Source organism: Anguilla rostrata, chromosome 9 (genome assembly GCF_018555375.3).
Source record: "Anguilla rostrata isolate EN2019 chromosome 9, ASM1855537v3, whole genome shotgun sequence".
Taxonomy (NCBI): domain Eukaryota; kingdom Metazoa; phylum Chordata; class Actinopteri; order Anguilliformes; family Anguillidae; genus Anguilla; species Anguilla rostrata.
In genome coordinates this window covers 32,608,809-32,632,833 of record NC_057941.1, presented here as the reverse complement: position 1 = coordinate 32,632,833, position 24,025 = coordinate 32,608,809, and the positions used below count along the sequence as shown (strand labels likewise).

Sequence of the window (24,025 nt, the reverse complement as noted above, 5' to 3'; positions counted from 1 at the left end):
CCTTCTTGACCAGCTCCTTGCTCTGCAGTTACCTCCAGGGTCCAGTTAGACATGCATGCCTGTGATAAGAGAGACTCCACTCTCCCGTCCAGCCAGCACCCCACTCAGCATTCCTGACTAATCCCCCAAAAAGGCCACTGCCTACTCCGCTCTGCTTAAGAGTATACCCTCAAATCAGACACCACACACACACATACACACACACACACTTTCTCTCTCTCACACACTCACACACAGAGACATACACACACAATCACATATACACACATGTATATACAGATGCAAATTCATGCATGTATGCATACGTATATGCACACACATACACACATAATCAAACACACTCACACACACATATAAACAGACACACACATTCATATATACACACATGTATATACAGATGCAAATTCATGCATGTATGCATACGTATATGCCCACACACACACACACGTATACACACACAATCTGCATTACCTGATTAATCTCGCCATTCAACAGGCCAGATTCCTAAATGCTTGGAACGCAAGCATCAATATGATAAACATAATTGTGACACCCATGCAGAAATCTGGAGAATCTTCCAACATACGGAATTACAGACCAGGCAGTGTAACTGCAGCATCAATGCAAGTTCAGTTTCAGAGTCACAGTCAGTCAATCTCTCCAAAGAAAATGTCACCGTTAACTTAATTGGAATGAAGAGAGGAAGACAGAGCCATACTTTTAGAACTTAAAAGTTGCTTGAATATCAGTCACTATTCTCAAAACCATCTACTTTCATTTTTTTCATTTTCATTTCATTTCATTTAAGTATCATGTGCTCAGTGATTTTTTAATCTAGCTTCCTGCTCAACAAGCAGGTCAAAAACAGAAACAAGCGCATAACAACCCATTATACAGTTTAAGCAAGTGCTGAAGCCAAAGATCAAGCACTACTGCAGCATCTGGAAATGAACAAAAACACCCATCCAGCACTTTGATCAGTCACTAGAAGGGACTGTCCACTCATAAAAAGTAAAATCAGCCAGACAACCTTTCCAATTATTGAAATTTTGGAATTCTTTACCCTCGGTGATAAAGAGTTGCTGTAGTTATTTTTTCAGATTTAAGTTAAAACCTTATTAAACCCTGCTGCCATAATGTCTAACATTCCAGCCTGTGTCATTCAGTTAAAATCTTATAATCTACTGATATATTGCATACCCTCATGCTAACATGTCATGCTGACATGCTAACCATTATATGCAGGAACCTGTAAAGAAACTCAAAATGAAAATTAGCTGTTTAGCAAACTCTGGTACACTGTGCATTGAAGCAACTGCTGACATGTTGATAGGTGTACACTGCCCTTTTTGATTAAATGAGATAAATAAATAAAATAAGCACATTCCACCCCACACATTTTCTCATGCTCAAACTCACGCACACATACCATACACACAGACTCTCAATATAATATGTGTAAGTTACTGTGCATGTATTTCAAGGGTATGATTATTGTATTATACTGTATGTGGGTGTATATTTGCATATTCACGTGTTTCAGCATGTCTGGGGATGATTACATGCATGTGCACGTGTGATTGCGTGCATGTGTGTGAGTGTGTGTGTATGTTCATGCGTGCATGTGTGCGTGTGTGTGCGTGTTTGTGTTCATTCGAGATTGTGTTCACTATGTTCAGTAAAATGTTGTGAGCATTGAGAGTGTGGTCAGGTGCCAGTGATCCAGGGTCTCAGTTCCCTCATGTTAAATGGGGCACCAATAGCACCTTCTCTCCCCCAGCCCAACACCTACACTGGGACCACAGGCACACCCACTATGGGCACCATCTACTGTATGTGTGGTGCCAACTGGGACAGCAGCCATATTTAAAACCCAATCATTGGCCTCTCTGTGTTAAGCTTCAGCCCTCTACCATACAAACTTACTTCAGATAAAAGACTGAATGCCCTATTAAAGGCCTGTCCAGTCTTGAGATATATTTTTAAGCACTGGAACCGGCAAGAGTTTATGGTAAAATGTTCAGTGTTAAATCAACTCTTACAGAGTACATATGGACCCTATTGGACTCGTACTGTATGTACTCCGTTAGAGTTGAATTAACACTGGACATGTGTTGCAAGATGTACTTTGTACAGTACAATGCAGAAATGTACTGTAAATGAGTGGTTAACATGTGCGATGCATGTCATTTAAAGACTATGCATACCATTGGTCGTGTATCAATTACAATGGCTGCCCCTTTGTATGAGAAGATGAATAAATGAATAATCAAATAAAAAAGTAAATAAAAGACAAGTTTAAAAACCTCCCTGTGCAATGTCACTGGAAACAGCTGATTATTACAGAAGACAAATGTTCCGCTCCGCATCTCTCTCAAAAAAAAAGAGAATTCCAGAGTGGCCCTACCTTCACTCCATCTGCCTTCTTGTTGGCCCCGCTCTTCCCCCCTGAACGAGAGACAAAGAGAAAGAGGGAGACGGCGATCAGGATGGGCACGGACGCCCAGAACAGGAGGGCGAAGGGCATCGCCGGACCCCCGCGAACAGACACACGCCGGGATGAGGCTACTAGTGTCCACAGGTCTGAGGACGAGAGGGGGGGCTTTCCTCCCCAGCAGCTCCGCACAAACCCCTCCCTCAGACCCCGACAAGAGACTGTGAGACTCCTGTCACTCAGTCACGGTTTCTGTGGAAGTTTGTTTTAAAAGAAAAAAAAAAAAAACGTTGCTGGGAATCCAGTGTGAAGTGAATGAACCCCAACCAGCCGACAGCCTCCAAGATTCTGTTCCCCCAGTGCTAAACGGACCCCCAAAAAAGGCAAGGAACCCTTGTGTTTCAGTTGCCGGGGGTTACACTGACGCTGTGGGACCACTACGGCCATTATGTGAGAACGCAGCTTCGTAAGAGGGCTATTTAAGGACTTGGTCAACAGAGGGGAAGCGCTTCCATGATCAGATTGCCTTTTGCTAGCCTGTGTCCAGTTGCTTTCACCGCTCCGTTCTTACCCTCTTCCCCTCCCCCCCCCCCCATTTCCTCCCTCTCTCTCTGTGCCAGGTTTACCCCCCCTCTCAAGTGGTCCGGGTGTTTTCCCTCTTATTTTTGACAACAGTTTGCTAAATTTAGCTCACCCCTTGCACTTCTTTGCCCTGGGCCCCCGTCCTAACAGCAGGCAGGGTGGGGGAATGGGGGGGGGGGGGTGTAGTTCATCCCTCCTCCCCTTTCGGTCTGGATGCCTGGTTGTGGGACACTCCCCCCCAACCCCCAACTCCCCCACCCCACAGGCTTTCCCAAGATTCGGCTTGTGGTGTAATTCATGGAAATATCATCCATTCAAATAAATAGGAATGTTTGCTGGCGCTGTCAAGGGGGAATGAGCAGCAAGAAAAGCAGCCTATTCATAAATCGCTAACCACGCCTCTCTCACTAACAGTGCTTCATCACAGTACATTACATTCATTTAGCAGAGGCTTATCTACAGAGGTGGAATATAAAGTGCAATAGTACATTCACATAGCTTAACAAGAGCAGGCCCTTCTACTCTGACCAAGTATTCTATGAATGAGTCTCTCACAGTAACCTGGCAGGGTGAATATTTTGCTATTTCAATCTTACAATCACTTCCCAGTTAACACAAATCATAATTGCAACATTTTTTTACAGTGATTCAGCAAGGTTATGTTAGGTGAGTTCTTTTATCACCCCAAACCATAACTGTTTCAAATACTGAGACCTGAAAACTCATAAGAGCACCTGCCATTCCACAACCTTAAAAGGTGATTAAAATGTTTACTGTACAGTGAGTTTTGTCTGTGACTTTCATAGTCACCTGTGAGGGTGAATATTCTCTATGTCTCTTATAGTGAGAGTGAATATTCTGTGTCTCTCATGGTCACCTTTGAGGGTAAATGTTTTGCTCAGTCAGCTGTGAGGGGGGAGGGGGAGAGGATGGTAAATATAGGGACAATTAAAACAGAAATCTGGACTGGAATATTTAGAGGTGCTGAAATGGGTTTTTCCTTTCAGAGCCATAGCTGGCCAAGCGCATCCACATCGGCACTTCGTGGCCGGTGAGCAGGGCTCTATTCTGAACAGCGTGACATTAATGAAGAGTTAAAGAAAGCCCCGCTCAGCTATTCCCTCTTCTCTCGTCTCCCTCCTCACTCTTCACCCGACAGTCATCGCTTTCACAGCACGTTTTTTTTTTTGGGGGGGGGGGAACAAATACCCCATTACATGAGAGACTCTGTGCTGATGGGATATTTTAATGCTAACTTCCCCTGCCTGGCGAGAAAGGAGCACACCCCATTTAGTCCCCCTTGCATTTTTCATGCAGTCAAAGCATGTCACTGACGTAAAATGAGTTTGTTTAACGTGGAGCACGTATTGGCCTTAAGATGAAGCCACAGAGATGAAAAGAGAAGTCAGTAATTCAGGGCCAGTACCCCAAAGACTTAGCAAACATTCCTATCCAGAGTGACTACGCAACTTCTTACATAGCATTTACACAGCACCCATTTATACATCAGGATATATACTGAAGTGAAGCAGGTGAAGCACCTTGCTTAAGGGAACAACAGCAGGATCCTAACTGGGAATCAAACCTGCGATCATAACGTTACAAGACCAGCTCCTTACCCATTACACAGCACTGCCGCCCGATTCTACTCTAGCTTTATTTTTAACATGTATGCAAGATCTCACAAGAACTTTGTCAGCTTTCATAAAGACACAGCATGATTTGATGCTGCACAGGCTATTAATAACCAGTCGACAGTTGGAAATTGCCAGCAAGAAATTATACTATTCCCAAAAACTAAAACATTACAAATTCTAGGCACTGTTAATACCAGAAAGACATGTAGCCAATGTATGAAAATGGCAGGCATTGTTGGGTTGCATGGCCTGTTCTCATCTCCCCTGTACCATGTTATGTTATGTTATGTTATGTTATGTTATGTTATGTTATGTTATGTTATGTTATGGAACTTTTCATTATGCAGTTTTTTCTTTTAGCAAGCTGATTTCAGATGGGTCCACACACCGCTACAGAGCATGACATATATTTCTAGTTTCTTTTATCATTGCAAACTGTGGCTCATTTTTTTTTACCACATAATTCTTCTGGGCAAATTTCTTTTCTGTCTCAACATGGGATTTCCATGACTAACTGACGGATGAAAAAAGACAAAATCATCTGCATATTATTAGTCTATTTCAGCAAGAAAAAAATATCTGAATACAATTTGTCATCTGTGAATTTGCAAATAGGATATAACAGGATATCACCCTGTAAATGCATGCTGTGACTAAAATTGTGAAAGAGGGTCTGTTTCAACTATTCTACATAGGCTTATCCATTTTTTTATGCATTACACCCTCTCCGGATTCTCTGCTCAAGAGACTGAATATTCAGGGCCTAGAGCGGCCCGTTCGGTGGGCAGATGAAATGGTTCAGGGACTGCGGCCATGGAGCCGCAGGCCTGACAGATTTCACGTGTCCGTCCCGTCAGAGGAAAAAGGATTGGAACTGTGATAAATTAGGGCGGTCTGAACGGATGGACTCTGTCCATTAAGCTGCCATGCATGCCACACGTTTAGCAGAGATTTGCCACACGAGGGACGTGGAGTATTGGGTGACCTCTTAGCCATAACCTTCTTTGCTGCTTTCAACAAATTTCTCAATTTTAAGTTCTATCCCTTTCCACATATAAGGCATGTAGATATTACATATTGAACATGAACAGTGCTTTAGTTGTGGAAGAGTGCATGTCAAGTGCTTTCCTGCTGTGTCTATATCTCCCACTGAAACATCCAGTCAGTTTGTCTGCTTGACCCAGCGAATCAGCACAGTACTTTTGGAGGAATGTCACTCTGGAATTCTCGTTTTGATGTCTGAAAACTTGTGCTAAGAGTCCAAAGTGACCATTCCATGCAAAGAGGGAGACAGTCTCTTTGTCACAATCAAAAATTACTTAATGCAATCTGGTCTTTCTTCAAAATTTCCTCAGTTACCTTCTTTATACATTTACATGCATGATGCACAAAAGTGCCATGTTGCACCAATATTACAATGTAGTGTCGAGGCTTACGCTTGATTAAACTGGCTTGTTGGCTGTGAAAAACAATTTGTGCTGGTTCAGATCCCCAATTATTTTAAAAGATTAGTCTTCACTTCCACGGATTGCAGCTTTTGTAGTTGGCCTGGATTCAACAAATACCTGGCCCTGAAGTTTTAGTTTTCATTTACACTGGTTCACTTTGGTCAGTTCAGTAATCACCAAGATTGATTCACCTGGATTTGACTTGAATCCATGCCACGGTCTCACATACAATTCAACTCCTTTGGCAATAATGGTTTCATGTGCCAATTGACTCACACTTAAAAAAAACATTTTCTCAGGACTCACCAGAGAAGTTCCGTGTTGCCAGCATGGTGGTAAGGATGGCACCCTGGAACAGAAGAAAGATGGCATGCACAGATTTCAACGGGCCCATGAAGAAGCATGCAAAACATTATGCTGTGCCTACATCAGAGGACATACAAACTCCTGAGAGATCTTTCACTGTAACCAATGGTGCACATAGCAGCATCGCATGAGCTGCTTTCTAACGCTGTCAGTGGATTAATCAGAAAACCAACTGAAAAAATTAAGAACGGACTTGAAAAGGAAAGATTGTGGTGGTTGTAACCATTGCTTTGTTCAGATCAGTGGTAACCAACCCTATTCCTGGAGTTCTGCCATCTTGTAGGATTTAATTTCAAGCCCAATTTGGCACACCTAACAACTAATTAGCAGCTGAACAAGATCTCTAGCTGTTGAATGAGGCCTGCTTTGTTAGGGTTGGAGTGAAAGCCTATAGGACAGTAGATCTCTGGGAACAGGGTTGGTTACCACTGGATTAGACTAATGATGCAATGAATTAATTCTATTAAATTCTCACCTTTAATCAATCATCAAGACGTAATTAATCTCTCGTTAATAACTGTCATTAAAGGTATAAAAACAAGGCTTGGAAACATTTGCCGACTGTTTATTTATATGTGTATGTGTCTTGGAACATGATTAAGAACAGATGGTGCACAGCCTTCCTGAAAAGATTTTATTTTTTATTTTTTTTGGAAATGCCTCTCAAATTTAGGCTAGCTAAACCTTGGTTTCAGAAACAGGAAACAGTGAAGCAGGGCTTCCGCTAGCTTTATTCCTCCCTCCCTCCCCGACGTTACATCACTTCCCTCTCGTCCCACGCGCATCCTTGTACCTTCAGCTTCCTCCTGGCGTTGAACTTCTTCAGGCACTCCACGGTCTCCTGCCTGTGCATGCAGGAAGCCACTGTGGAGCGGTGCTGGAGGAAGGGAAAAGGAGGAGGAGTCACACAATGAAATGTTTCACATGGGGACACAAGAAATGTCTTCAGCTGTCTTTCATGCGCTTTATCAAGAAATGTAACTAAATAATAGGGATAATGAAGGCCAGAAGTTGGCGTTAAAACCAGAAACAGAACGCGGCCCTCGTTGCCCACATCAGCTCTGGACCATGGGTGCACAACTCCAGTTCTGGACGACCATTTTCTGACAGCTCTAAAAATTACACTGGTTCACCCCAGTACTTGAGCACCATAAGATGCTTGCAGTCAGCAGCTGCAGTTGGTGCTTTTATAAATATCAGGCCAGGCCAGGATTGAGATAATGATGTAATTGAGCAGAAGTTGGCTCAAATTCCTGAAACGGATCAGCCTTTGTTAGGCACCCCTGCTCTCAACCCATTATTTATTTCCTTAACAGAATCCATTATACAGAGTAACTTATGTTACTTAGTTGTAGTACTATCCACTTAAAGGTATGCTGTAGCAGTTCAGATTACGTACTGATGGGAGAGTAAGGCTTCATAAAACCAAAAATGGAATAGCTATCAAAAGCTGGCAAACCGGTGGTTTGGTGACTTTAACTTGCTATGGAGCCCAAACCCTTTTGATTGGTTTAAACAAGTTAGTGACAGCTCTACTATGGCTTTGCCCACTATGACGATGGTGAAGCCTCACTTTATTGTTGCTAAGGCTAAGTAACCTGGCTTAATGGCACACAGGTAGTGCCCTCCTTGGCACTCAAATCGGGAACCTCTGAACAGCAAAGTTCCCCTAACATTTAAACGTCTGCCCCGGACTCATCCCAAGACTCACAGAGATCCAGGGATGTTTCAGGGCCTCTGAGGCGGTGATGCGCTTGGCTGGGTTGATGGTCAGCATCTTGTTGATGAGGTCCTTTGCCTCGGGGGTGACCGTGTCCCACTCGGGAGAGGGGAACTTTAAAAAGAGAGAGAAAGAGAGTGAGATTTGTATTTTTACATACATTTTGAAATATTTGCTGTACAGTAAATGTGCTCACATCGGTTAGCATCAGCAGCCCAATTGTTGCATTGCCACCGTAAACTAAAATGGGATGTAAACGAGTGGAAGACACTGTGTATAAGGAATTCGTAAGCTGAGGGAGACATTTTTTTTTCTCTTTCAGTTAAGAAACAGAGTATATGTTTATTTTATAAGATCATAAAGATCAAGTTGCTTACAAAATACTGCTATTGCCAAATACAGTTGAATAATTTTACAAAAGCATTCCAGCATAAGTAGCTTTTTTGAATGTACAACAGCAGTACTCCACCTTGGACAGTTATTGTGTTACAAGGTGTTTAAACCTCTTTAAACAGCATTCACAGCATTAGGATTACAGTTAGGGTTAGGGTTGAGAGCATCCATGTGTGATGGCTTGCGAAACATCTGTGCAGCTTCGATGCAAGTCATTTTTCAATTAACAAAGTAAGTTTGTTACTGAATCTTTAGGTTTTAAGTTTAAGTATGGGGCTCCAAAACTTGGTCCGGGTGAACCCCATGCCCATGTATGTTGCCATTTGTTCCGACCAATCTTTGAAAATGAAATAATATTACACCAAAACAGATTTTACCAGAATGCAGGTTTGGTTCATGATCATTTTCTTTGCCTATGTGCTTCATCATTTTCAATAAATGGTTTAGCTTCAGTGATGAGCTGTCTGTACTTTCAGCATTTCATTGATTTCTACAGCAGAATCATCAGTTAATACATACTGTAACCTCTTTGAAAGGAACAATCTGCTATATTGCATAATAGAAAATGAAAAAATGTGTTTCCTGAGAACTAAACAGACTGATTTAAAGGCCTTACATGAATATGTGATGTTCCATTTGCTGTAATCTGAATATCTGGTTATGACATAAGAGAATAGTGAATCATCCCTCATTCGACATCAAATAATTTCTAGTTTCACCTCTGAAACCCAGCATACAATACCTGATTCAACTGATGAACTAATCACAGTCATTTGTCAAGACCATCATTAGGTAAATCAGGTGTTTTACTGCCTAGCTAAAAAAAAAAAAAAACACCTGTATGCCCCACATCCGCTTTTGGATAAGTTTTGATGCCCCTGGTCAATGAATATATAAGTCCCCTGGCAATAAACCAAAAAAAGTGTGCGTGCTGTCAAATTTTAATCGGTAGGTCATTAGTTTAATTTAAGTGCAAAAGTTCAAATAAATGGGTTAAACAAATGAGCACCTGGCACACTTCTCAAAAGAGCAAATAAGCAGACTGCATTTGTTATGAGATCTAATCAGTAGTTCGGTTAAACAAATCAACCTATTTGGCATACATTAATTATGAATGTGTGTGAATGCTTATGCTGAATAAGGCAATTAACATTAAGATATTTGTAAGGTTTGCTCAGAGAGAGCCTCAAATGGCTCTTAAGCCCTTATCTGTTTCCAGGAGAGGCTCTTGTGTTTTTTTTTGTTTGTTTTTTTTGCAAATGGGATGTTTCAGGAGGAGATATGTAATAGAAATATGGTGTATCAGAGGGTCTCTTCTGGTTGATGTCTAAGATCATTCAGTTTACATATTCTGTTGCACAAAAAATGCTAGGCTGCTAAACACCAATAGAATAAGAGCATTATTTATATTCAGAAGGTGGTACAGAATAGAAATAATTACATTAATACGCAGCACTTCTGCGATGCCCAGTATGATTTTGCCTAGTATGCTTGCAATTTATATATTTTTTGTTTTCGTTTTTTTCCGGCAACTTTTTGCGAGAAATTGTGTCAACAGCAAAATAGGCTTGTTTCTATGACGATTAATTATTATTATTTTTTTGTAAACCACCAGAATGGCTCTTCTAATTCAGGGCCCTCTTCATACCAGCCTGCTCTATAAATACCAGTCACGCAGAGCTGAATATTTGGCAGCATGTCGTCTGCCAGTTTTTTCCAGCGCTTTCCACGAGTGGCTGTTGGGAATGCTGGGGTGCCCTGTTCACTGAGCGGGGGGTGGAGCTGGTCACTCACATCATAGGCCCCAGCCTTGATCTGTTGGTAGAGCCTGTGCTGGTCCTCATCCCAGAAGGGGGGGTATCCCACAAGCAGGATGTACAGGATTACGCCTGGGGGGGGGAGGAGACAGGAAGTGGGAGAAGCCCGGTTGACCACGGTGCCACAAACCATATTGCCCGACATATGTTTCTTAAAATGATGGAGTCCATTTCTGTTGAAAAAGCTATTTGGATGAGTTAATGGAAAACACTCGCATGTAACCCTGTGATAGACATTTTGTATACGAGAAAGAGTGCATAACAGATAATTATTCATGCATGATCATTATTAAGCATATATTTATGAAACACAATAATACTTTTAAAAGCCATTTATCTGTGCCAATCATGCATTGGGAATCTGCCAGGACAGCAGCACATTTAATTAAAGCATATATGTATTAAATATAATAATACTTAAAAAAGCCATTCATCTCTGTCAGTCACTCATTGGTAATCTGCCCTAAAGACTTCAGTGAAATGGGTAAAAAAAAAAGTTCACACACTTATTTAAGTCATTACGGCTTGTGGGATTCTATGTCCAAACCCCCCACCCTGCCCCATGCACTCTGCTCCGCCCTCTCCCCACACCCTAATCTCCAACCCCACCCCTGCACATTTGTTACTGTCAGGCAGGAGGTGTGAATAATTTTATAATTACTGAGGTCCTGCAAGGGACCTTCGCTTTGCACTTTCCATTAACCTGATACTCACAGACAAACCCTGCCCCTGCCCTGTCATTGCCATGGCTACCACTGCCATCACTGTGTGGCGCATGCATCACATTCCATCTCCCTGCCTCTCAAATGCACAGATTTGAGAAAGAATGAACATAGCGTGTCATTTTGTTGTCAGCTGCTGTTTGATAAACAAATCCTTCCTTTAGCTGTCACTACATTTTCAAGTATGAATATATGTGCAGTATATTGTTTGCGCTGAGCTTGCTTTACCCCCCTGCCATTACCAAAGGGTTCTTATGCAAGGGAATGACATTTGCTTTATTTCTCAAAGCATTCCCACTGTACATTTACTGGGTATTCAGAGATTTAACATGAATTCCTTTGCACAAGAGAATGTACACGGTGGATCCACTGAACCCAAGGATACTGTAGAACCTGAAACCTTATGTTTAGCTGGAAGAAAATAATACGTTGAGTATTTATTCTTTTTACTGCAAATCCTGTAACCCTGCAGTCAGGGTGTGGATTGCTGTAACTGAATGTGACAGGCTGGTGAAGGTTTTTGTTTCATGTGGAGAAAGGGGACACGACGATCCAGTTAACAGGGATGGCACAGATTGGGGGGGGCGGGGGGGGGGGATGGGCTGGCACTCATAAGGCCTGTAGGGCACGTGGCCCACAGCCAGTCTGGAGCATCCCATCCCACCCCGTCACAACGTGGCTCTTCCCAAAAGCGTAGCAGATGCTGGGTGAAGCACCGCTGTGCATAGGCAACGTTCCCATTAATGCTCCGGTCACCCGCAAGCCCTCCGTCTCTGAACCATCTCTTTGGCAGTGCAGTTCTTTCTCAGTCTGAGGTGGACATTTAGCCCCGAGGTGGACATGCCCATCTGATACAAGTGGCTACAAGTGCACAACCACCATCATACACTAGCAGGCACATCACAGAAATGCAAGGGTTTTTGTTCCTGTCTGATTGTTGCTTCATCGATTTGGCTTGCTTTGAGAAGGAAGTGATTTATAATTCTCCTTGTGATGCAACCTGCCAAATATTATTATTATTATTATTATTATTATTATTATTATTATTATTATAATAATAATGACATCTAAAGGCATTGTTGTACACCAGCGTGACATCCCTGGGAGGGAGGTGCATCAGTTCAAGGAGTGCACCGCTGGGTGCCGCAGCGAGAGAGAGACAGCGCACGCACACCAACACAAAATGAAATAAATTAACACCTTCACCCTTTCCCCTCACAGGTTCCGGGCTAAAACAATGAACTAAAATAACAAATCAAAATAACAGACAAAAGAAAGCAAAACTAAGCGGCAACTTTTGAGTTCACCACTCATAGCTGGCCCTGCTTTTCAGCTGAACATCTCCTCCCATGGCGCATTTACTTTCTTTTTGTTCTGGGACAAACTCAAAGTCCACCACCAACTTGTTCTCTTGGTGTGTGCTCCTGGTCTCGGCCTCGAACTGCAGAGGGCAGCACACCTTTAAGCACCTGGGCTGATTAGCTAACGCAACCCAGGTGCGTGTGCTCTCTCCACCAGCCGGCACAGCCGAGACCAATCCAGGTCACCGCCGGACCTAATGCCACAGGCATCTTTGAGTGAGGGGAGGGATCAATAAATTCTCATAGCTAAAGACCCAGGTCCGAAGCCAAGGGAACTAATTATACTGCACTTTCTTACTGGCCTGAGGGGGGTGACGTCACCCCGTGAAGTACAGCACTCCCTCACACTATCAAAATCTACAGCGCAGTGTAGTGTAGGTGTTCTCTCCCTTCAGGGTGTGCGGGGGGTGGGGGGGATTTCCGTGGGCCTGCATTTGCAGCTTTAAACACTCAAACCTGCATTCAAACAATCGGCCCACACAGTCCTCTAAACACAGCTTTCCTTAAGAGGATGTGTAAATGACTGCATTCAGCCACTGAAGTGTATTATACAATGATCTGCAGGTCTTTCGGGTTTATTCTTATTTTCTACCGAACTTAACTGAACACTAAACTTTCGCTGACTATCCTTGCATGGCCCAATCAGGAGAGTATCTGTCTGAAAGTTTGTCTGAATGTCAATATTTGCTTGAATGTCACAGCGCCTCATTTCTGCTGCATTTAAACTCTAACTGAATCCTGAATTGATAGCTTTATTTTTGGCCATAGAAATGATGGAGCCATTTATTTCAACTGGCAAATCCGATATTGCCACGAGTCAGAATCCTGTGTTGAGCACGCTAATCTGATGATGAGGTTGTTCTTCTTGGCCTGGCTTGGCTTCATAGCTTTAAAGGCATATGTGAAAATGGGACTGACTGCCTTTGTTTGTGTGTAGTGGTTTTTCATGAATAACTTCCAAGTTAATGTCTGCTATTTGATTATATGATGTGACGTGATACAGGAAACTATCAAAAGGAAGGCTATCGAGGAGGAAATGGAAAGAGTTGGACAGCACCCATCAACAGTATGCCATGATCACTTAAGGAAACTTAAAGAAGGATGTAGAGGGCAAGACAGAGAGTACTCCATCAGCTCCAAGCAATAACATGCCGTGATCGTATAGTGGTTAGTACTCTGCGTTGTGGCCGCAGCAACCCCGGTTCGAATCCGGGTCACGGCACCTTTTGGCAACAAGACTAAGTAAAGTTGTATATTTACCACTGAAAATTCCCTATTGTTAGATTTTTCTGTCATACTAATAAAAAACTTGTTTTTGCATCAAACCACATGTAGTATATTCCTTTTCACATTTAGCAAGTCTGATCAACTACAGTTATCCCATATGGTCTAGCGGTTAGGATTCCTGGTTTTCACCCAGGCGGCCCGGGTTCGACTCCCGGTATGGGAACAGTACTTTTACTTGCACATATGTTTACAAATCAACACATTTATGCAATTGTGTAAATATATATATAGTATGCAAATGTGTAACTGCATAAAGGAGCTGATGTGTAAATGTGTAACTACATAAATGAGCTGATGTGTAACTGCATCAATGTGTTGATGCATAAATGCATACGTGTTGATGTGTAACTACACAATGGTTACAATGCATTGTTTTTTAAAATCATTTCTTAAATATTTTTATTTTGTGCATTGATGCGTTTACATATTTACACTCTTTGCTTTGTGCAGGACCCACCCGCCCACTGGGCCAGGGAAAAAAGAGACCATCCCCAAACGAGGACTTACCGCACGCCCACAGATCCACCGCCTTTCCGTAGGGGTCCTTGCGCAGAACCTCAGGAGACAGGTAGCCAGGTGTCCCGGCGAAGCCTGACGAGAAAATCGGGACTCAGGGTTTCACCAATCACCCCTTCCCACTGACAAATGCTTTCTGGTAATGGTTTTGCTTGTATTGTTTCAAATTATATAAAAACCACAAGCTACTGTGCAAACATTTCAACACAAATTCAATGACTGAAAAACCAAAATGGCATTCGGCTCATTATAAAGGCATGATTGTCATTTAAAAAAATGAATCATATGCAGTTGCAGTCCGTTAAAAGGTGTGCAAATTCCAAGGGTCATTTCCCAGGATGTGGAAACTCGGCATTTAGGTCATGTATTTGGATTGAATGGCTCTCCTCTAAAAACAGCGCGGTTTGCAGACATCGAACAACCATCGCTAATAACATCCAAGCCATTCAGACACCAGAAAAAAGTCATTACAGAAAGGCATTACGGAAAGTTTGGAATTGAAGCATTATTAGGACGGATAATGTCACCAAAGCATTCATAAACCCAAAGAAAGTCCTCATATTGTGATATCATCTCCTGTTCTTTAACACATTATTCATATTATTTTATGTAAATGGATTATAGACTGGCTTGGATACATTATTTCTGTGAAAAATGTGTTCAAGGATAGGAGATGATATCACAATATGGAGACTTTTGTGGGTTTATGAATGATTTGGTCACATTATTAGTCCTACAATAAGCTTGAAAACAGAGCATACTTTCATCTTTGCAATAATGGTCTTGTTTCAACTCCAAACTTTCTGTAATGCCACATTAAGGGTGAATTTGCTTACTGAGTTTGCCACTAGTATAGCTCTGAATCTTCCCTGTAGCTACTTTGAATAATGCACGCACAGTGTAGCACAATAGATAATGCTCAGCCGTCAGTAGAATTGTTCATCATTATTCAGAGTAAACCCAATGCACAGAGTAATTGCATGCACTTATTTTCTTCTTTCCAATCACAGTCTATGGGCATAATTTAAGTGAACTAATCAAAAACTTGCATAAGGCTAATGACAAATTGAGAGATTAGAGTTAGAGGATTCTTATCTGCAAATAATATGGTGTCGGTGTTTTTTTTTTTATTTTTTTTAAAGGTTTTTATGGAACTACAGAGTACACAAAATCATTGACTTATACATAATTGAACCATAAATGAATAAAAGCAATATTAATCCAAGATTACATACATAATATGCAATGATAATGGTTCACTCTGAAAGCTATGTTGTCTTGAGTAAATTGAGTAAAATCATTTCCATTCAGACCTCTATTCACCCAACATTAATTCATAACTTTGACTTAAAAATACATAAGTGATATTCAGTACAAATACTATTTTTGGAAATACTGAAATTTGGTATACTGTGCATGTGATTTGGTATACTGCGCATGTGACGCTCTTGCCTCTAGTTGAGAGTTGATTCAGTTTGCAAGGAAACTCAGACTTTTCGCACTTGTAGCACTATTATTGATCTAGAAACGCCATGTCTGTGGACTTCCATTCTGCATGTGCATCTTGGCCCGTTCTTAAACGAGATTGCAGAAGCGCAATTTCAGCCCACTACGCAGACTGTCATGCGAAGAAAAAGAGCTTGAATTGCTGTAGATTTAATCGATCTGCTCCGACAATTATCTTTTACCTGAATAAGAGGTGTAATTAAGCTAATAATAAAAGCCACCGGTTCACCCCTTTCATGGCTTCTGTGTGAGCTGACACAAGGTGCGGGGCCCTCCGAATGTCGCGGTTTCCCTCAAACTGCAGCAGACGCAGCTCCGTTATTATCCATAACGTTGCAGAAATCTGCTTTTATTCCGTCACCTTTTAATCACTCCCTTTATCTTTTCCTTTCCCTTCTTTTGCCCTCGTCGCTGTGGGCATGAACCTTAATGGCCCAAAACAAGGCCTTGTCTGCAACGTTTAAGAAAAATGGACACTTAACAAGGCTTATTGAATGTAATGAACCAAAAAGAAAAGCTAGAACTTCCATATATTGCACAGTAGATTTTTCAGGTGTGCTAACAACCATGTACAGATGGAATTTGGTTCTTTCACATCCCTACACTGCATTAAGTAGAAATAATAATATTGATCATTTTTTTTCATAGTTAGTGGAAGTTTAAAATGTACACAACTGGAGGGTTCCAGCATTTTTTTCAGTACATTAACCTTGTTATGCAATTATCTTGTTATGTGCAGTTTAGAACATCCTCAAGAACGATCTCTCAAGGACATCCGTGCCCCCTTGGAGGCAAAGCTGATTATGCAGCAGGTCCTGTTAAACAATCAGGACAAACGGTCCGGCGCTGAGGGAATGCAACTGCAGCAGAGGTGTTCAGTTAAACCAAAGTGGCATTTGTCCTTAACATCGACTAACAAAGTCCCGCTGTTCCTTTCGGTGCCTGCTGACAAGGAGTAAGACAGGAAAAATAAGTGTATTAATAGCGCCTGCTTAAACCTTGTGGTCCAAATAAATTAAAAATAGGAATAACCTGTTTAATGTGAGCATGAAGCCTGTTCAATGCTAATCATCTTAACTGCTTGCACAACACACACAGCGCAACAGGTACGGGTCTTGAAAGCCCAGTGTTTAATAATGCAGAGGACTCCGCTCACTGACATTCATATCCATGCACAAACATTCATATCCATGTGCCCCTCCCCCTCCCCCCCACTCCCTGGGGGAGTCTGACATTCCAGATAAAATTCAATTGAATGGGGTGATGACACACACTACATAATGCGCGGAACACAATCACCAGCATTCCGAGCAGTCTGGCTGTGGAAGAAGGCTTACGGGGAAAGCTATTCTTTAGGTGGGTTTCAGCCCTTCTCATTTCAAACAGTCATCTCCCCAGGAACAGAAGGGTATGTATTCTCTCTTTGACATAGGCCCTGTCTAAGGGCATGAGGTGGCCGGTCACCTTTATGGGCATCCTTTCATTTATTCTCATCAGTCATACAGTTAGCTGCCAATTAATTGCGTATTTTCTTAATGCACTTCCGGGTACAGCGGCAGCAGCACGTACAGTGGCCTCCAAAATTATTGACACTCTTGATAAAGATCACCAAAAAAAGTTATGAGTTATATGGTATTCTCAAAAAATAAGAAAATATTCTTGTTTAAGACTAGCACAATAGTTTGGTGTAAAAAAAAACATATTTTTAAGTAATAATTTTATTTCCCAAAAGGAACAAATCTTTTTTTTAAATCTTTTTTTTGCTACTTTGTGCACCGTCTGTTTGGAATCTCTTGAATAGTTCTGAGATCTCTTAGTTACGAGATTGGTATATAGAATCTTTCTAGAACTTTTTTGTCTGCGCTTGTAGACTGCCCTCTTCAATTCAAACCACAAATATTCGATTGGTTCAAGTCTGGAGGCTGACAGGACCACAGCAAGAGTAATTTTGTGGTTGGCTAACCATGTCTTGGTTGAATTTGAGATATGCCTGGGATCATTGGCTGGCAGAGAGATCAATTTGCAGCCAAGTTTGGGGGAGGTGGGGGATTGGAGGCACCAGGTTTCTGGGTAAAGGTTTTTTGCTCCTTGCTGCAGGTCATAATTGAGCTGAGCTTAAACCACAGCACCCAGTTCCAGTCAAAGTTCAGAATTAGAACTCATTAAACTATGGAAAACTAATTAAACTCCAGCCTGTGCCAGCACAAACTGTGGCTCACAGTCTTGCAGGGGCAGTTCACAATTGTCTTTGTGTCACCAAAGGCATTCAGTTGGTGGGGACAGCACTGCTAATTGTTTGAGCAGTCCCTCTTGGCCTCCTGGGCACCTATAGGCACTCCTCTCTGAGAATGCATATGATTGGGTCTCCTCCCCTGCTCTGTGAGAACATGGCTTGTGGCTGCAGTATGAAAAGAAGCAGCTGGCTGGCACCACATGTTTCAGAGGAGAAACACGACTTGTTTTCACTCTGCCAAGCAGGCTGCAGGGGGCGTATATGAGCATGCTTGCGCATAGTTTGCAAATTGGACACTCCAAATTCAGATGGAATTGGAGATGTCAAATAAAGAAAAGAAAGAAAGAGCTCGGTGTTACAGTCGGAGAGACCAACATCGAACATTTTGGCCGTGCACACCAGCAGAGAGTTTGGTGTTGGAAGAAAGGCATATGTTGAAAATGACATCATACTTATGGTGAAATATATATTGACTTCAATTTTGTGGTTTCAATAGCAAAGGGCAGTCCACAACAGACCAGCGAATCTGAAGAATTTTGAAAGATTCTGTAGAGAGAACTGGTGAACGATTCCCACCAATATGATCATTAATCTCATAAACGATAAAAAGACCAGGCCTGAAAATAGAGGTGCCAAAAATCTTCTTGGGAAATAAAGATTTACTTGTCAAAAAAATAAATAAAATCCAATGTTTCCAATGTAGCAACTGACTCAGTGATAAGTGGATGAGACACATTCAGCGAAAGGTAAAGCAATTTAACAATGCTGAGTGCAATTTATTTAAGAAACGTATCGAAGCACACCAGTAAAACAGCGCAGAGAGATGTCACCTGGTTTAGAGAAAGGTTCCAACCAGAGTGACTTGTCGTGTCAGCCGTGTTTAAAAAAAGGAGCGCTGATTTTGTGTGACCTTTTGCAGGCAGCAGCGGCAATTAAAGGTACAATTTGTGGTCCAGCAGACAGGCGCAAAATGGAGCCGCTTTTCCGCGAGACAGTGGGACGCAGCAGGCTTCTCAGCTAATGAGCGGTGATGGAGCCGCGGTGACATTTGTATATCTGTTGACAGTTAAATTCATTAATAAAACATACCATCACCAGAGAGCTGTTCTTACACCCCTTTCAGAAGCTGCCGACCTTGTTTAAACATCTCCATTGTTCTCGGTTGGGTTTTTTTTTTGCTAACTTTTGCTGTTGTTGGTCTTGGTCATTTTTTTTTTTTTGTTTTTTTTTATTTGATTCTCTCTTCCTAGCTCCTAAGGACTAAGGAGATGATCTCACAGAAGCATCCCCTTGATTGGAATCAAGGAGTCATGTGTGATTCATTTTTCTTGTCGAGAGAAGCGCACAAACAATTCTCAGTCTAATTCTTCTTCGTCTTATGGGGATGATGTAAGCTCTTTAGAGTTTCTGGATGGGGGCATTTGTCATTGAGTGGGCTTTAAGCAGTAGCCTAGTTTTCATAAGCGCCATTTTGTTTTCATTTTTGTTTCAACATAGTTATTTAAAGAACGGCGGCTGTGCTTAATCATAGCTACGGTCCTTCAGTTAGTTTTGGAGCGGACGGCCGTGTGTGTCATGGTCAGTTGGTGTTGGCTAGCGGCAGCTGTTACCAAACCACACCTGCTAGTCACCCTCCACCTTGATGCCCTTAAGCAGAAGCCTAGTTCTCATGAGTACCATTTTGTTTTCATTTTTTGACAACAACGTAGTTATTTAAAGAACGGTGCCGGTGCTTAATCATATCTATGGCCCTTTCGGTTAGTTTTGGAGCGGTCTGCCGCAATGTGTGTTGTGGTCAGTTGGTGCTGGCTAGCGCCGGCTGTTACCGAACCACGCCTGCTGGTCACCCTCCACCTCGATGGCCAGGCCGAAGTCCGCCAGCTTCACCGCGGCTCCCTTGGATTTGGAAGCCAGGAGGAGATTCTCGGGCTGCGGACAGGAGACAAACGTACAGGTAATCAGAAAGAGACGGAAAATAAAAGGGGCGGCAGTGTAATACAACGGGTGAGGAAGTGGTCTTGTAACCTAAAAGGTCACAGGTTCGATTCCCAAGTAAGACACTGCCGTTGTACCCTTAAGCAAGGTACTTAACCTGCACTGCTTCAGTATATATTCAGCTGTATAAATAGATGCAACCTAAATGCTATGTAAAGATGTTGAGTAAGTCACTCAAGAAACGTCTGCTAAAGGACAGTAATGTAATGTAATGTAATGTAAAAGGCACAAGCATGGGTACACATACAGATAGAGAACAGAGACAAACACTGCATGTCAAACAAGAGGAGAGACAGACACACACAGAGGGGAAGTTGTATGGACGGAGGACAGACACACAGAAATGAGACTGACAGACATGTCTGTCAGCCCCATCTCTGTGAGGCTGACAGACAGACTTTAAAATAAACACTCAGATCCACAGAAGTGAACAGACAGCCCCGCACAGAAAAACAGACAACGGCAGATGTTCTGACAAAAGGAGAGATAGAAGACTGGAAAACAGGTCAGATGACAGAAGCACAGAGGTAACTCCAGGAAATGGCAATATTGAGAGCTGAGAGCTTTTTGGTTGAGTACAGGTTCAGATGAACAGTAATCTTGAATACTTTACTGAATAATATTAATGCAGTACATCCAAATGCCATCTTCCACCCACTCTCCTCCCACACTGCTGAACCCCCCCCCCTTGCAATTCTGCTCACTGCCCCCCTTGAAATCCACCCACACTATTAACTTCCTATCTCTCCTGTCTCTAGGTGCAAAATGATGTGAATGAAACATTGAAACAGTAAAACATGTATGTATGAGCATGTAAATGATTGTGTGTGTGTGCGCACGTGTGTACGTGGGCATGGGCGAATGCACGTGTGTGTGCGTGTGTGTGTGTAAAAACAGTATAAAAAATTTAAAAAAGATACCAATCATACCAGTGCCAAATGTGCTGTCTGTTGCCTCACAGAATGCTTGTGAGGCAACAGACAGCCGGCAATGGCGTCACCCAAGGAAGCAGTTTCTGCATGTAAGTATTTCCTCCAGCTGGTGCCGGCTGCAGAATTTACCTTGAGATCTCGGTGGACAACTCCCATCTGATGGCAATGAAGCACAGCCTCCAGGATCTGCTGGATACAGTGGCTGCAAGCAAGCAAGAAAGAAATTTCATGTGTATTTATATACGAACGCTTCGGGAATGGAAGTTGCTTTGAAATGTTCCTAACGGCAAATATACACCCAATTCAAAGAATATGAGTCATTTATTGATCGGGATCTTTTTCTACATTATTGTCAGTTTCTTTTTAAAATAGACATACTCTTATTTTGTAGTTATTATGAGCAAGCCAGCGGTAATCGAAATCTTTTTAGGACATTGATCCTTTTTTCTTTCTGCTTTCAGAACAATACATTTTCTTTTCAGAAGCTGGCTATCTTTGGAATCTGTTCACAAACTGGTTTTGTTATGGCAATTCGTTATGTAACACTGCTGAATTCTGCACATGTATTCTTGTCTCTATATAGCACTCTATATAGCACAAACTCATCACATTCAGGTTTCTATATGGTTACAGCATAGTGCAAATGCAATTCATTTGCTAAATTGCCAGCATAATGTCGTATTAAATGAATAACATTACACATGCTAATTCCCCACCCTCTGATATATATAATTGGAGCATTTAGAAAAGACAGCACCCTCGTAAAAATCCAAGTGCTAGAGAGATGAATGGTTTGCAGTTCTGAGGTCCCTGCGAGCCAATAACTTTGGCTTTCATCTGTTTGATTGACGTTTGTGGGTCAAGCAATCAACTGCCAGGAAGCTAACTGGCCGGCAAGCAATAGCCTCTGAAGGCTCTGCGCATCCGTCAGTGTCCCAGGGGAGCAGTGGGCTCGGAAGGGTGAGGAGATTAGGAAGAAAACTCAGCCTCAGTCGTGTTCATTGATCTGAGTGCTGCTCAGTCACCTCCAGGGAGCATCTTCTTCCCTTTAGATTCAGATCATTACCTGCTCTACGCTGGCATTCCACAGCCACGGGAATCGACCATGCGTAATCGATCGTCTGCTCCTCCCTGGCACTGACCGAGGAGGCAGTGCCCCCACAGAGACGGGGGGGGGGGGAGGAAATGAGACTGGCAGAGCTGCGGGAGAAACTGTCTTCTGGGAGGGCGAGACGCGTGGCAAAAAAGTCTGCCTTTTGATTAAACCCCGTTTCGCACGGCAAGAGGGCCGATGCTCCTGCCAAATGAGGTGCCCTCCCGCAGTGCCTGATGGGAAATTCCGAATGGGAAAGCTGAGGTTTTGTTTGTGATAGCCTGTGTAGGTCTTTGAGGGCAAGAGAGTCGGGCTAAGGGTTTGTGAGTGTGTTTGAGTGTGCAAGAGCATGTGTGTGAGTGTGTGTGTGTTTGTTTGAGTGTGTTTGCAGGTGTGTGTGAGCATGCGTGTGTGTTTGTGTGTGTCTGCATATGTGTTTGTGTGTGTGCACGCAGGCGTGCACGCAGGTCTGAGCATGTGTTGTATGTGATTGTGAGTGTTTGTGTGAGTGTCAGCATGCACCTGTGTGTGTGTGCATGTGTGCATGACTGTGTGTGTGTGTGTGTGTGTGTGTGGAAAGAGGCAGATCTCACCTGGCATCGGCCTCACTATAATATTCCCTGGCAACAATGTCTTCAAACAATTCTCCACCCGTAACTCTGAAAAACAGAAGAAAAAAAAAAAACTGGTGTTTCAACAGTCCATCACTTGGCTTGACATTAGAACATTAGAAGCAGTGGTCCAGCTTCTTAAATTTAAAGTGAGCAAAAAAAAACATTCCAGTGAAAGTTTGAGTTTTGGACCGGAAATATAAGAGCAGCAGAGCTGGTGAAAACAGAGCACCAATATATTTTTATAAAAGTTAATAAACTTTTTCCCAGTATGGAATACTGAGCCACATCACATCATCTATCCAGAACTGCACTGAAATTAACTGTAAGGAAATGTAGAGCTGGAGGTGCCCCCCAGTAGGTGAAACACTCAGAGAAGAGCAGGTACGCCAAGGGGTGGTTATAGATCTCACCCCGTGTGGACAGAAAAAGAGGATTCCGCTTCCTGTGGATGAGACCATCTTTTTCCTGTATGTTTGGTTGCCCTTATGTGACTGACACCTGAGAATATTTCCATTGTTTTTACACGTAGAACTGCACTTCAGAAACATGAAAAGCTTGCTATACAATGTTTATTTCTTTTAAATGTCCACCTTATGAATGTCGGTATGTGTAATTTATCCGTACTCCATAGTTATGAGTTACGTGGGTTAACCAGCCCACATCAGTGACCTCACAGGAAGTGGGTGGGTTTAGAGTGTTCTGATTTGAGAGGGACTTCCTGTTCCTTCCCTCTAAAACAGGTCCCAGAGGGTATCCTCAAATCGCTTTACCAAGTCCCCACACCTGTCCACTTCAAACTCCACACTCCGTCTGTAGACTCAGCTGCGTGGGACGTCAAATCACCGCAATTTAGACGTGGGCGCAAAAGGACCTGGCCAAGAGCTGGCATCAAGAGGCTGGCAAGCCCACAGAAAGATGGTAAGGGAAGCATACAAATGCCAATGCACCCGCATGAAATGCTCTGGAACTAAGGAACCTTTAAATTAAAGACTGTTTCCTTTGTGCAATTAAAAAGTGTAGGAAATGCTTGTTATTTTGAAACCATGTAACCATATTTAAAATCCATTTTGGGATTCATTTCTTTAGGCTGGTACTGACTTTTCAGTGAAATACCAAATTATTAGATACATATTTGGTATGAAGCATACTGAAATGTTAAATTACAGGTTAATTTGTTATAGTGCTTCATTGGAGCATGTTTTGGTCTTTTATTAAATTGTTCATACAATACAAATCAATAGCCAAGTCAAAAAAAAATTATATAATTATAATCACTCACAAAATTATATAGAAAATTCCGTCCCCGATATCTTAAACTTTCAGTGCAGAACTGCCACATCATACGGACAACCCTTTTAGGAAACTAATC

At 42.3% G+C, this 24,025-nt stretch overlaps 1 protein-coding gene and 2 non-coding genes across 3 annotated transcripts in view; 2 read left to right on the top strand and 1 right to left on the bottom strand.

Moving 5' to 3' along the window:
* LOC135263599 (calcium/calmodulin-dependent protein kinase type II subunit alpha-like) overlaps nucleotides 1-24,025 on the bottom strand; it is a 103,110-nt gene that overhangs the window by 20,682 nt on the left and 58,403 nt on the right. The window contains exons 9-17 of the mRNA XM_064351829.1: nucleotides 22,636-22,701; nucleotides 21,079-21,151; nucleotides 19,849-19,951; nucleotides 14,275-14,358; nucleotides 10,375-10,469; nucleotides 8,179-8,301; nucleotides 7,261-7,344; nucleotides 6,408-6,450; nucleotides 2,408-2,448 (exon numbers count right to left, since the gene is read on the bottom strand). Of these exons, the coding sequence (XP_064207899.1) occupies nucleotides 2,408-2,448; nucleotides 6,408-6,450; nucleotides 7,261-7,344; nucleotides 8,179-8,301; nucleotides 10,375-10,469; nucleotides 14,275-14,358; nucleotides 19,849-19,951; nucleotides 21,079-21,151; nucleotides 22,636-22,701 (712 nt within the window). The remainder of the gene's footprint in view (nucleotides 1-2,407; nucleotides 2,449-6,407; nucleotides 6,451-7,260; nucleotides 7,345-8,178; nucleotides 8,302-10,374; nucleotides 10,470-14,274; nucleotides 14,359-19,848; nucleotides 19,952-21,078; nucleotides 21,152-22,635; nucleotides 22,702-24,025) is intronic.
* Nucleotides 13,631-13,702, top strand: trnah-gug (transfer RNA histidin (anticodon GUG)). The gene has a single exon. It is a non-coding gene; the product is annotated as a tRNA-His (tRNA).
* On the top strand, nucleotides 13,859-13,930 carry trnae-uuc (transfer RNA glutamic acid (anticodon UUC)). Its single transcript has one exon. It is a non-coding gene; the product is annotated as a tRNA-Glu (tRNA).